The sequence below is a fragment of the Ranitomeya variabilis genome, chromosome 8, assembly GCF_051348905.1.
Source record: "Ranitomeya variabilis isolate aRanVar5 chromosome 8, aRanVar5.hap1, whole genome shotgun sequence".
Classification (NCBI taxonomy): Eukaryota; Metazoa; Chordata; class Amphibia; order Anura; family Dendrobatidae; genus Ranitomeya; species Ranitomeya variabilis.
In genome coordinates this window covers 120,820,352-120,834,051 of record NC_135239.1, presented here as the reverse complement: position 1 = coordinate 120,834,051, position 13,700 = coordinate 120,820,352, and the positions used below count along the sequence as shown (strand labels likewise).

The 13,700-nt window shown below is 42.7% G+C and overlaps 1 protein-coding gene across 3 annotated transcripts in view; it reads right to left on the bottom strand.

Moving 5' to 3' along the window:
* Nucleotides 1-13,700, bottom strand: part of UCHL5 (ubiquitin C-terminal hydrolase L5) — a 329,337-nt gene that overhangs the window by 13,648 nt on the left and 301,989 nt on the right. For all 3 annotated transcript variants that reach the window (XM_077278008.1, XM_077278006.1, XM_077278009.1), the window contains 2 exons: nucleotides 7,208-7,318; nucleotides 2,175-2,273 (listed from right to left, as the gene is read on the bottom strand). In XM_077278008.1, the coding sequence (XP_077134123.1) occupies nucleotides 2,175-2,273; nucleotides 7,208-7,318 (210 nt within the window). The remainder of the gene's footprint in view (nucleotides 1-2,174; nucleotides 2,274-7,207; nucleotides 7,319-13,700) is intronic.

Sequence of the window (13,700 nt, the reverse complement as noted above, 5' to 3'; positions counted from 1 at the left end):
CTCCCTCAGCAGGTCTCTTTCATCTCTCAAAATGACAACTAACAGGTGAGGAAGAGAACTAATGGAGAGCATAGTGCAGCCAAGATGAGTTTGCCATTGACTGATGTGCTCTGGAAAGTCAATGATCAAGATTAGAGATCAGCGAATATGTTCGGATAATGATCGCCAAACAAATTCGGGACGAATATGGTACATTCGGATTCGTGATCAGTAACACAAGCATTCTTCTTAAAATCGCAAAAATGTCTGTATCATTTGGTAAAAGATAGAATTAAAGCCAGCAACTAATGTGCGGTGCTCAGTAAAATCACAGCGAGACCGGTTAGAATAGATACATACACATAGAACACATATACATATATTTACATGTATACATAGGTGTCTTACAGACAGCTCTCCATTACTAACCCATAGGCTTGATGTCACCTGACAATACAAAGGTGACAGCAACCCCACAAATATAAACCCCACTTGACACTGCTACCGGGCAAGTGGGAAGAGCCTGGCAAAGCGCTAATAGATGCACCTTTTCTGGGCAGCTGCAGGCTGCTATTTTTAGGCTGGGGGGCCTATATTCATGGCACCTTACCAGCCTAAGAATACCAGCCCCCAGCTGTGAGCTTTAGCAAGGCTAGTTGTCAAAAAATGGGGGGACCCCACACCATTTTTTTTTTCTTTACAATTATTCATTTAAATAATTAAAAATAAGGTATGGGGACCCCTCTATTCTTAATAACCAGCCTTGCTGAAGCTGATAGCTGAAAGTTGCAGCCACCAGCTGTGAGTTTTTCCTGGCTGGTTATCAAAAATACAGGGGAACCCATGCAGTTTTTTTTTTTATTATTTATTAACAGCGCAGGAGTGGCTGACGAATACTCAAATCCGCCGCTCCTGCTCTCACCTATTAGCGGCAGCGTGGGAACCGTGACTCTCTGACTGGCGGGAATAATTTCACCGCCGATCAGAAGCGCTATACCGGAGTTTCCCATGCTGTCATACAGCATGGGAATCATTGGCTTTTGTGCTGCGTATGTTCGGCGATTAAATTGGCTAATATTGCAAATTCGGCAAGCGTGAGCTGAACAGAATATTGAAATATTTGCCCATCTCTAATCAAGATCACAAAGTCCTATTCATTTTCATATGCAGTGTGCAGCAGCTTATGACAAACTCATCATCACTGAGCTTCTCCAAATATGAACTGAGAGATAGAAAAAAAATAGCAGACCATACAGAAAAATACATGCTTAACCTCCCCAATTAAATAAAGTTAAAGGGAACCTGTCACCCCCCCAGGCATTTTTAACTAAAAGAGCCACCTTGTGCAGCAGTAATGCTGCATTCTGACAAGGTGGCTCTTTTAGTTCTGGGTGCTGTAACTGCCGAAATAACCAGTTTTGTAATTTGTCCTAAATACCTTTTCTTCAGTCAAGGAGGCAGGCCTTTCCCCCTTGCTGCAGACGCCACACAGCCGTCACTTAAATCTTCTTGGCGCCGCCTCCTCACCGCTGTTTTGAAATGAGCCGGCGCCTGCGCTCTTTTCTCCTGCCTTGGGCAGGCGCAGTGAGCGCTGCCCGTCTGTCCTCATATGCAGTCCAGCTGACTGCGCCTGTGCGGACGCCCTGCCTGTGAATCCCAGCCCCGTAGTATGAATAAATAAGAAGACACTGCGGGGCTGGGATTCACAGGCAGGGCATCCGCACAGGCACAGTCAGCTGGACTGCATATGAGGACAGACGGGCAGCGCTCACTGCGCCTGCCCAAGGCAGGAGAAAAGAGCGCAGGCGCCAGCTCATTTCAAAACAGCGGTGAGGAGGATGCGCCAAGAAGATTTGAGTGACGGCAGTGTGGCGTCTGCAGCAGGGGGGAAAGGCCTGCCTCCTTGACTGAAGAAAAGGTATTTAGGACAAATTACAAAACTGATTATTTCGGCAGATACAGCACCCAGAACTAAAAGAGCCACCTTGTCAGAATGCAGCATTACTGCCGCACAAGGTGGCGCTTTTAGTTAAAAACGCCTGGGGGGGGGGGGGTTGGGGGGGGAATGACAGGTTCCCTCTAAAAATAGATGTTGACACACATGACCTGCAAAAATACCAAAAGATAATAATTTGACATACATTGGGCCCAATATACCGTATGAACATATATTCAATGGAAATAAAAGTATTTACCTTTTCTACTAGTGGTATTAACTGCTGATGTTCTGCTAATGTTTTCAACAATTCCATGATGAATGGAAGGTAGTTGTGCTTCCTTCTGATATTCTCAGTCTGGTTAAAGACGACATACATTTAATATGATTATCTATAGTTTATAAAGACTAGCATGGATATTTTTATATAAAATTAAACTTTACTCATGCTTTCACAAACTATAAAACAAAGTCTAGTCAATTCAAATTGATTTTTTACACTTCTTACTAAACAGCAGGTCTCAAAATATTTTTCAAAACTTCCATTTTTATTGTTGCAAGGTTTTTTTTTAACTTGTTTCCTTCACAGTACATGTTCCATCTACAATTACAATTAATACAAAATGACAAAAATATTACAGTATCTCCTTCATGTTATTATTGAGTAAAGGAATGATGACCATTGAACCCCTCCCCTTGCATGTCACAGCATCTAAGTGGTTAGAAGCAAGAAGTGACCAGTCACCCCATATAGTTTGTAAGCTTGTGAGTAGGGCCCTCACTCCTCTTGCAACTGTTGAACTAGGTGTGTTTTTTTGTCTGTAGATATTCCTGCTTAATTGTAAAGTGCTACATAATATGTAGGCGCTATATAAATAAATTATTGGATTGCAACGGCAGTCAAGTGTAAAAATGGCTGTCACACTCCCCAAATACGGATGCCTAGCTAGCACAGCCAAAGGCTGGTTGTCAGATTTACTGCAACAGATCTACCAAATGTTTAAAGGAAAAAAATGCCTTTTCAATTAGAAAGCAAAAAAAAAAATTAAATTAAACTGCTATAACCTCATTCCAATCAAAACATAAAATAAAATAATCTCATTAAGTATCCTATATATACACCAAATTTCATAATAATAATAATAATAATAATACCAAAACTGCTGTTATTTTTCCCCCTTTATCCCACCTACGATAAACAATGCAATAAAAAGTAGTCAATCAGTTGTATGGTTGTATGTAATACAATTCATCACTAAGGCTTCTTTCACACTAGCGTCGGGCCGAGGTTACCGACGCTAGCGTTCTCTGCGCCGCACAACGGGGGCAGCAGATGCATTTTTCCAGCGCATCCGCTGCCCCATTGTGAGGTGCGGGGAAGTGCGGGGAGGTGGGGGCGGAGTTCCGGCCGCGCATGCGCGGTCGGAAAAAGCGGACCGTCAGCAGCAAAAAACGTTACATGTAGCGTTTTTTGTAGGTGACGGTCCGCCACAACACGGCGCAACCATTGCACGACGGTTGCGATGTGTGTCAATGCGTCGCAAATGCGTTGCTAATGTTAGTCAATGGGAAAAAAACGCATCCTGCAAGCACTTTTGCAGGATGCGTTTTTTTGCCAAAACGACGCATTGCGACGTATTGAAAAAAACGCTAGTGTGAAAGTAGCCTAAAAGAAAAAAAAAATCTGAATGCAGTGCCACAAGTTATTAAAAAAAAGAAAAAAGGCCCCAATTCATTTAGACCAGAGTAAATGACACTGGTCTTGAGGGGGCATGTTGGAGTCAGACGCTCCTGATACATCAAGAGACGCACGCCTCTTAATGAATCCAGAGCATCTGAGAAGTAGTGTGTACCTAGACACAAGTCTTATTCCAGTCACAGTCATGAGTTAGATTGGCTGCGGTGGTGTCACCATCCAGTTTCACCCCCTATCAGCTTATTTTGACAGAGCTGGGCAAAAAGGCCGAAGTATCACTAATATTTTGGCAAGTCATCGTTGTGCAACAATTTTTATTTTTTTTTAAAGGAATTTCGCCAGAATCCTAGAGTAATCATTTTCACAAAACAGGGACAAAGTGATTCATTGTGCAAAGGCAGAGGAACATAAAACTAATTATAGAAAGGTTGAACTCCAGAAGAAAGCTACAGGTGCTTCTCACAAAATTAGAAGATCATCAAAAAGTAAATTTATTTCATTTCTTCAATACAAAAAGTGAAACTCTATATTATATAGAGTCATTACAAACAGAGTGAGCTATTTCAAGTGTTTATTTCTGTTAAAGCTAATGATTATGGCTTACAGCCAATGAAAACCCAAAAGTCATTATCTCAGTAAATTAGAATACTTTATAACACCAGCTTGAAAAAATTATTTTAAAATCCGAAATGTTGGCCTACTGAAATGTATGTTCAGTAAATGCACTCAATACTTGGTCGGGGGTCCTTTTGCATAAATTACTGCATCAATGTGGCGTGGCATGGAGGCAATCAGCCTGTGGCACTGCGAAGGTGTTATGGAAGCCCAGGTTGCTCTGATAGTAGGCTTCAGCTCGTCTATATTGTTGGGTCTGGTGTTTCATCTTCCTCTTGACAATACCGCATAGATTACCGTATTTTTCGTACTATAAGACACACTTTTCCCCTCAATTTTTTGGGGGGAAAATGAGGGTGCGTCTTATAGTCGGAATATACTTACCAGTAGGGTGGCGGCAGCAGGAGTCGGGCGCTGCAGGGCAATGATCACACTCGCTTCCCAGGCTGGTGCTGCAGTATTCGGTGGTGCTCAGATGTGGGGGCTCCGCTGACATTTTGTGAAATCCTGGAGCTCCCGCATTTCCATTGCTGTGATGGGTGGCCTCCGGGAAAATGGCAGCTGGAAGCGGCGCAGATATAGTTTTCGGGAAATGAGATCTCAGTGCAGAGATCTCAATCTGCGCATGTGCAGCCCCGGCGGCCATTTTCTTGGAGGCCACCACATCTCAGCAGTGGATGTGCGGGGGCTCCAGGCTTCCACAAAATGTCGGCGGAGCCTTCGTGCCAATGAGCACTGACGAGGCTGCCGCACCAGCCTGGGACGGGATTTCCCGGATGCCATCGCTTCACAGCAATGGATGTGTGGAGGTTCCGGGCTTTCAAAAAATGTCGGCAGAGCGCCCGCACCACAAGCACTGCAGAACCTGCCGCACCAGTCTGGGATGGTAGTCATCTCATTGCCGGACCACCAAACACCCCCTGTGACCACGCTCCACCAGCGCTGCCGATTTCCCCGGTAAGCTGAATTCAGATTGAAAGACGGACCCCCATTTAATTTTTTTTTCCTATTTTCCTTCTGAAAATTTGGAGTGTGTCTTATGGTCCAGTGCATCTTATAGTCCGAAAAATATGGTAACTTTTTGATATTCTAATTTTGTAAGAAGCACGTGCATATCATTTATACCACATGGTGAATGCATAAAACAAATAATCTAAATATTTTCTGGGGTGATATACACTGCTCAAAAAAATAAAGGGAACACTAAATCCCACATCCTAGATATCACTGAATTAAATATTCCAGTTGTAAATCTTTATTCATTACATAGTGGAATATGTTGAGAACAATAAAACCTAAACATGATCAATGTAAATCACAACTAATATCCCACGGAGGTCTGGAGTTATTAAGGTTGAAGGAAGACTTTAAGTCCATCTAGTTCAACCCATAGCCTAACCTAACATGCCCTAATATGTTGATCCAGAGGAAGGCAAAAAAAAAACCCATGTGGCAAAGAGTAAGCTCCACATTGGGGAAAAAATTCCTTCCCGACTCCACATACGGCAATCAGAGTAGTTCCCTGGATCAACGCCCTATCAAGGAATCTAGTGTATATAACCTGTAACATTATACTTTTCAAGAAAGGCATCCAGTTCCCTCTTAAATTTTAGTAATGAATCACTCATTACATCATACGGCAGAGAGTTCCATAGTCTCACTGCTCTTACAGTAAAGAATACGAGTCTGTTATTATGCTTAAACCTTCTTTACTCCAGACGTATAGGATGCCCCCTTGTTAAAATGATGCTCAAAATCAAAGTGGAAAATGAAGTCACAGGCTGATCCAACTTCAGTGGAAATGCCTAAAGACAAGGAAATGATGCTCAGTAGTGTGTGTGGCCTCCAAGTTCCTGTATGATCTCCCTACAATGCCTGGGCATGCTCCCGATGAGGCGGCAGATGGTCTCCTGAGGGATCTCCTCCTAGACCTGGACTAAAGCAACTGCCAACTCCTGGACAGTCTATGGTGCAACGTGACGTTGGTGGATGGTGCGAGATATGATGTCCCAGATGTGTTCAATCGTATTCAGGTCTGGGGAATGCAGGCAGAAGATCACTCTCCACGGCATCTCCAGACTCTGTCACATCTGTCACATGTGCTCAGTGTGAACCTGCTTTCATCTGTGAAGAGCACAGAGCACCAGTGGCGAATTTAACAATCCTGGTGTTCTGTGGCAAATGCCAAGCGTCCTGCACGGTGTTGGGCTGTGAGCACAACCCCCATCTGTAGACATCGGGCACTCAGACCATCCTCATGGAGTTGGTTTCTAACCGTTTGTGCAGACATATGCACATTTGTGGCCTTGCTGGAGGTCTTTTTGCAGGGCTCTGGCAGTGCTACTCCAGTTCCTCCTTGCACAAAGGTTAAGGTCTTGCTGCTGAGTTGTTGCCCTTCTACGGCCCCCTCCACGCCTCCTCGTGTACTGGCCTGCCTCCTGGTAGCACCTCCAGCCTCTGGACACTACGCTGACAGACACAGCAAACCTTCTTGCCACAGCTCCCATTGATGTGCCATCCTGGATGAGCTGCCCTACCTGAGTCACTTGTGTGGGTTGTAGAGTCCGTCTCATGCTACCATGAGTGTGAAAGCTAACCAACATTCAAAACAGACCGAAACATCAGCCAGAAAGCATTGGTACTGAGATGTGGTCTGTGGTCCCCACCTGCAGAACCACTCCTTTATTGAGTGTCTTGATAATTGCCAATAATTTCCATCTGTTGTCTATTCCATTTGCACAGCATGTGAAATTGATTGTCAAACAGTGTTGCTTCCTAAGTGGACAGTTTGATTTCACAGAAGTTTGATTTACTTGGAGTTAAATTCTGTTGTTTAAGTGTTCCCTTTATTTTTTTGAGCAGTGTATATCTCTGTATATGTTATATCTCTTGAGTTTGAAATGCATAAACATGCAATGAAAAACTAATGTTCAACAAAAGATATCCACTCGGATAGCCCCAGAACACTAATATAGAGTAACCTTGTATCTTTTAGTCTTCTGTACTTCTTCCTCTAGCAGGAGTTGATTTTTAGCAATTTCAGACTGTACAGAGTTTATGAGACTGCTGTGATCAGTTTCCATGGGTTCAACCTGTCAATTAAGGAAAAAAAAAGGAAATTAACATAGCCAATATAAAAGTAGGAAAACAATAACAGTGGCAAATATTGAAAAAACTGTGGAATATCACAAAGGTATAGGACCATAGGTCATGCACATACAGATAGGAGGATCATATAAAGGATTTGTGCACAAAGAGACCATACGAGAAAAGTATGTAAAAAATATGTACGTTTTATTTAAGCATTTGATCAACAATCAATAATAAAGGGTTAAAAAAGGTAAGTAATCCCATGTACATGATAGCATTTTTGGCAGACACACTAGAAATAAAAGGTGTGCAAACCTAAAGAAGTAATGCACAATCTCCCAGGGGGTAAAAAAAGGTAGACTACAGATGTCTGTTTAAACAAAGTAGACATCATAGTATTAAATAAAGCGCAAATGAAGTAAAGAGTTAATAAATTCCTTGTATGTCTGGGAGAACCAGATAAATGCTGGCTATATAACCATAATTAGATCTGCGGTAAAGTGCATGTGCAATAGAAATAGGTAAAGATGGAAATAATAGTATACATTTACCAGCGTTTCGGCGCTTGCCTTCTTCCGGGGAGCGTGTGTTAGGCTAATACTTACATAAATACACCAAATTCGTCATGCCTCATGACGAAGACATGGTGAAATGCGCGTGGGTTGATAGGCCGGGATCCCCTTACTTATTTACATTGTAAGTATTAGCCTAACACATGCACTTTATAAGGGTACTAGATGGTGGCCCGATTCTAACGCATCGGGTATTCTAGAATATGTATGTAGTTTATTTATGAAGATTTCAGAATAATGCAATGAATACATAGGATTTGGCCGGCCGGGCGCGAACAATTAGCGAAGCGTGGTTCAAATCCCGCGTCCCAATCACTGAAGCCAGGGCCAGCTGCTGGTTTTTGAGGGCCCCGGGCGAAAGAGTCTCACAGCCCACGTAGCATATAACACAGCCCACGTAGTATATAGCACAGCCACGTAGTATATAGCACAGCCACGTAGTATATAGCACAGCCACGTAGTATATAGCACAGCCACGTAGTATATAGCACAGCTACGTAATATATAGCACAGCCACATAGTATATAACACAGCCATGTAGTATATAGCAGCCAAGTAGTATATAGCACAGCTACGCAGTATATAGCACAGGCACGTAATATATAGCACAGTCCACGCAGTATATAACACAGCCACGTAAATTGCACAGCCACACAGTATATAGTATAGCCATGTAGTATATAGCACAGTCCACGCAGTATACAGCACAGCCCACGCAGTATATAACACAGTCCACGCAGTATATAACACAGCCCACGTAGCATATAGCACAGTCAACGTAGTATATAACAGCCCACACAGTATATAACATAGCCCACGCAGTATATAACACAGCCCACGCAGTATACAGCACAGTCCACGTAGTATATAGCACAGCCCACGTAGTGTATAGCACAGCTCACGTAGTATATAACACAGCCACGTAGTATATAGCACAGCCACTTAGTATATTGCACAGCCACGCAGTATATAGCACAGCCCACGTAGTGTAGAGCACAGCAACGTAGTATATACCACAGCCCACGCAGTATGTAACACAGCCCATGTAGTATATAACACAGCCCACATAGTATATAGCAATGTGGGCACCATATCCGTTAAAAAAATAATTAAAATAAAAAATAGTTATATACTCACCTTCCTGCGGCCCCCGGATCCAGCCCAGGCCTTTAGCAATGCTCCTCGCGACGCTTGGTTCCCAGTAATGCCTTGCAGCAATAACCCGTGATCATGTAGCGATCTTGCGAGACCGGTACGTCATCTCCGGTCATTGCTGCAATGCATTCTTGGAACCGGAGCGTAGCAGGGAGCGGGAAAGGCTGGTGCGGACGGCGAAAGGTGAGAATATAATAATTTTTTTATTTTATTATTTTTAACATGTTTTTACTATTGATGCTGCATAGGCAGCATAAATATTAAAAAGTTGGTCACACTTATAGGGTTAATAGTATCGTTAACGGACTGTGTTACACCGTGTTATAACGCAGTCTGTTTAACGGAATGCTAAAACACTATGTGGGCGCTGACTGGAGGGGAGAGGGGGGGCCAATTCGCGGCTGGACTGTGCCTGTCGCTGATTGGTCGTGCCGACTGGCCGCGACCAATCAGCGATGCCGGATTTCCGTTACAAATAGACAGACGGAAGTACCCCGTAGACAAATAAATATATGTTTCCACGGTCAGTATACGCTGCGGGTTTGACGCTGCGTACAGCCGCAGCATCCAGCTGTTACAGCATAGTGGAGGGGATTTCATGAAATACCATCTCCACTATGTGTTCAGAGATGCAGCATAAATTTCCTATTGACTATCATTAGATGGGGTAAAATCGCATCTAATTATTAGTCACACGCGTAATAACTGCGTAAACGCAGATTACTACGCATGCAAACTAATTTAAATAATCTCTTACCTTGTGACCGCCGTCCTCGCAATGACTGAGCTCACCGCGAGAACTTCCGTGCACGTGACCACCGGGGTCACCTAAGGTCACTAGGCTGGTTCTCACGATCAGCTGATTGTGAGAACTGCACTGCAGGTGACCGCCGGAGAGGGAGAGTTATCTCCGGTGGTCATCTATAAGCTCTGCTACATCTGGATGTCAGGCATCCAGATGTAGCAGAGCTGGACTCGTCGTCGGACACTCGTTATTAAAGGACTACGTCATAACAGGGAGTATTTGTGTTACTTTATTATTTTATTTTGCAGGCGATTGAGAGATTCGGTGAATTAGCAGAACAATAAAGATGGGAAAACTGTGTTTTTTATTTCATTAAAATACTTTATTCTGATATTTACCATGTAACAACTGTAGGATTAGTAATGGATAGGCGTCTTATTGACGCCTCTCCATTACTAACCGGGCTTGATGTCACCTTACAATACAAAGGTGACATTAACCCCCAAACTATTACCCCATTTGCCATAGCTACAGGGCAAGTGGGAAGAGCCTGGCTAAGTGCCAGAATTGGCGCATCTTAGAGATGCGCCATTTCTGGGATGGATGTGTTTATAGCTGGGGGGGGGGCAATATCCATGGTCCCTTCCTAGGCTATTAATATCAGCCCACAGCTGTCTGCCTAACCTTTTCTGGTTATTAACCAAACGTTTAAGGATGATGGAAATGAGGGCGCTAGTGGGGCGAATACTGATTTGCAGGAGATTATGGCCCAGTTCAAAGAACTCCTACGGAAGAGAACGAGAGTGTGGTGGAATCAGGCCTTTTAAGAAAAGTATATGGAGGAGGGATTGATCCCCTGTGGCCTGAGGATACAGGTGTTTCCCTCATTTCCAATTGGTGATGAGGGTATCAAAACCAGATGGGAGGAGTACTCAAACACCTGTTCTAAGGGCCACATGGAATTAGTAAAAGAAATGGATTCCAAAATGTTAAATAAAGTAGAGACCGAAATGGAATCTTTACAACTGACCCTTAAGAAAGATATGAACATTGATTCTCTAAAGAAATTTAATGACGATATGGATGTGGAATTGCAGAAATGGGTAAATGAAATCCAAACCACTAAATACAAGAAATTTAAGAGATGTCCATGATAGACTGACTGGTAATATGTGTAAGTGGTACGGGACTAAGGACAGATCCCGTCCACAATACAGATTGTTCTCTCACTCCCGCTCAAGATCTACCTCAAACAGATCTTACACAGCTCATGAGAAATCTAATTTCCATCAAAATCATACTTTTGGTGAAGCAAGAACTTCTGCTCCTGCAACCAGGGGAGTGGTTAAACGACAGACTGCCAAACAAAAGGGCTCTTCTGTTGGGAGACCTGGATCTGGACCCCAGGGTGGGCCACAGGTATATAATCTGTCATCTCGTAGATTGTGAGCCTTCGCGGGCAGGGTCCTCACTCCTCCTGTACCAGTTATGACTTGTATTGTTTAAGATTATTGTACTTGTTTTTAATATGTATACCCCTCCTCACTTGTAAAGCGCCATGGAATAAATGGCGCTATAACAATAAATAATAATAATAATAATAATAATCTCGTGTTTTATCAGATATTCAGTTGGATATGCTTGGGAGGGGCCTGACCTTCTCCCCCACTAATTCTTTTGACTATTTTTTAGCATTAAAAGATCTGCATCTCTTCTCCCGGAAGCTCGTTCAAAAAGAGACATCAACACAAGAATCACTAACCGAGATTGAGAGGGAGGCATTACAGAATCTCCAGGACCTCCTTGATGAACAATCAACATCTCATCAAGGTAGGTTCCCTTCATCTCTCATGCCCAGATCAACGAGGTTTCCCCCCTTGTCTCTGTGTCCAGCTGTTGAGATCTTTACTAGACTAGTGTCAGAAGATTTAAAAAAACTATCATCCAGACGTCGATTTGATAACTTGACACATCGACAACGGCAGGCTATTAAAGAACTACAATCCTATAAGGATAAGAGGAATGCTCTGAACACAAAAGCTGAACCAATGAGAAAGTGACAGGGAATAATTTTAGCACAATCAATTTTTATTTAATAGCAATAATGACAAATATTTAAAATATAGGCTAAAAATTAGATATATATCATACAAATGTGCACAATTCAAGCTGCATATAATAAGGCAAGCCAAATTCAGTTATATCTCTAAGGTGGGGCCGATCTATCACAATGATAGAAAAAATAGAAAAAAATATATATGTGTGCAATCAATGAATACAAATACAACAATATTTCAAAGAATCCTAGTGAAGATGATGCCCAAAAAAGTGCTATGTGCAATAAACTGATTGCCACCAAAGAAGCATATAGTGCAAAATACATGCGAGAAAAAAGTGCTGTGTGCAATTTGTTGTATAAATATTGTTGTATTTGTATTCATTGATTGCACACATATATATTTTTTTCTATTTTTTCTATCATTGTGATAGATCGGCCCCCTCTTAGAGATATAACTGAATTTGGCTTGCCTTATTATATGCAGCTTGATTTGTGCACATTTGTATGATTTATATCTAATTTTTAGCCTATATTTTAAATATTTGTCATTATTGTTATTAAATAAAAATTGATTGTGCTAAAATTATTCCCTGTCACTTTCTCATTGGTTCAGCTTTTTTGTTCAGAGCATTCCTCTTCTCCTTAGTGGTTCCTCACTATAACTTTGGCACATGTGGTGACCTATTGATCATACTAGAACTTTGGTTAGAAATTATAACTCTTTACATATAAATATCTAGGTGTCATTACTGTATCTTCTCATTAATCCTATAAGGATGTAGTATACAAACCAGCTGACAAGGGGGGGGAATATCGTGATCTGGCCATGTGACAAGTATGAGGAGGAAGCGTTTCGTCAATTAAAGGACGAAAATACCTACACTAGATTATCGTATAATCCAGTAACCTCCTTCTCATCTCGGTTACAACAGATCCTCATTAGAGCCTACGAGGAGGGTATTATTGATAAAAAAATGCTGGAGGGGTTAACGGTCAGGACCCCCAAGACACCAACTTTCTATCTTTTACCCAAGGTCCACAAGGACGCCGTCGACCCTCCCGGACGTCCAATAGTGTCTGGTATTGAGGGATTGACTGACCCAATATGCAAATTTATAGACCACTTTCTGAAACCACTGGTGGAAAATTTACCATCTTATGTACGTGACACGACGGACGTCCTTACGAGGGTCGACGGCGTCTCGGTGGACCAGGATGTTCTATTGGTCACTGCGGATATCCAGACCCTCTATACATGTATTGATCATACCCACTGTCTGGATGCGGTCCGCTTCTTCTTGGGGACCTCCGACCTGGACAGCTCTCTCTGAACTGATCCTCGAGCTGCTGTGCTTTGTCCTTACCCATAATTTCTTTGTGTTTAAAGATATGTTCTATCTACAGAAGCGCGGCACAGCCATGGGTGTGGCTTGTGTGCGCCCTCGTTTGCTAATCTCTTCCTAGGACACAGGGAGAGATTCCTTTTTGGCGACAGGGGCGCGGAGGCCACTGACCACGTGCTGTGGTGGCTGAGATATATCAATATTTTTTTCATGTGGAGTGGGACGGCACGGCAGCTCGAGGAATTCATATTTAAACTTAATTCTAATTCCTATAATATCAGGCTGACTTATCAATACCATCCTACTAGGGTGGACTTTTTGGACGTCACTCTGGAGCTCGACGACAGTCGATGCGTCCAGACTGACGTCTATAGAAAGCCCACCTCCGTGAATGCTCTAATTCGCGCTGTTTCAGCCCATAATCCTTTTACTATTAGAGCTGTCCCCGTCGGACAGTTCCTAAGAATGAGGCGGATCTGCTCATCGGATCAAAAGTTTTACACTCAGGAG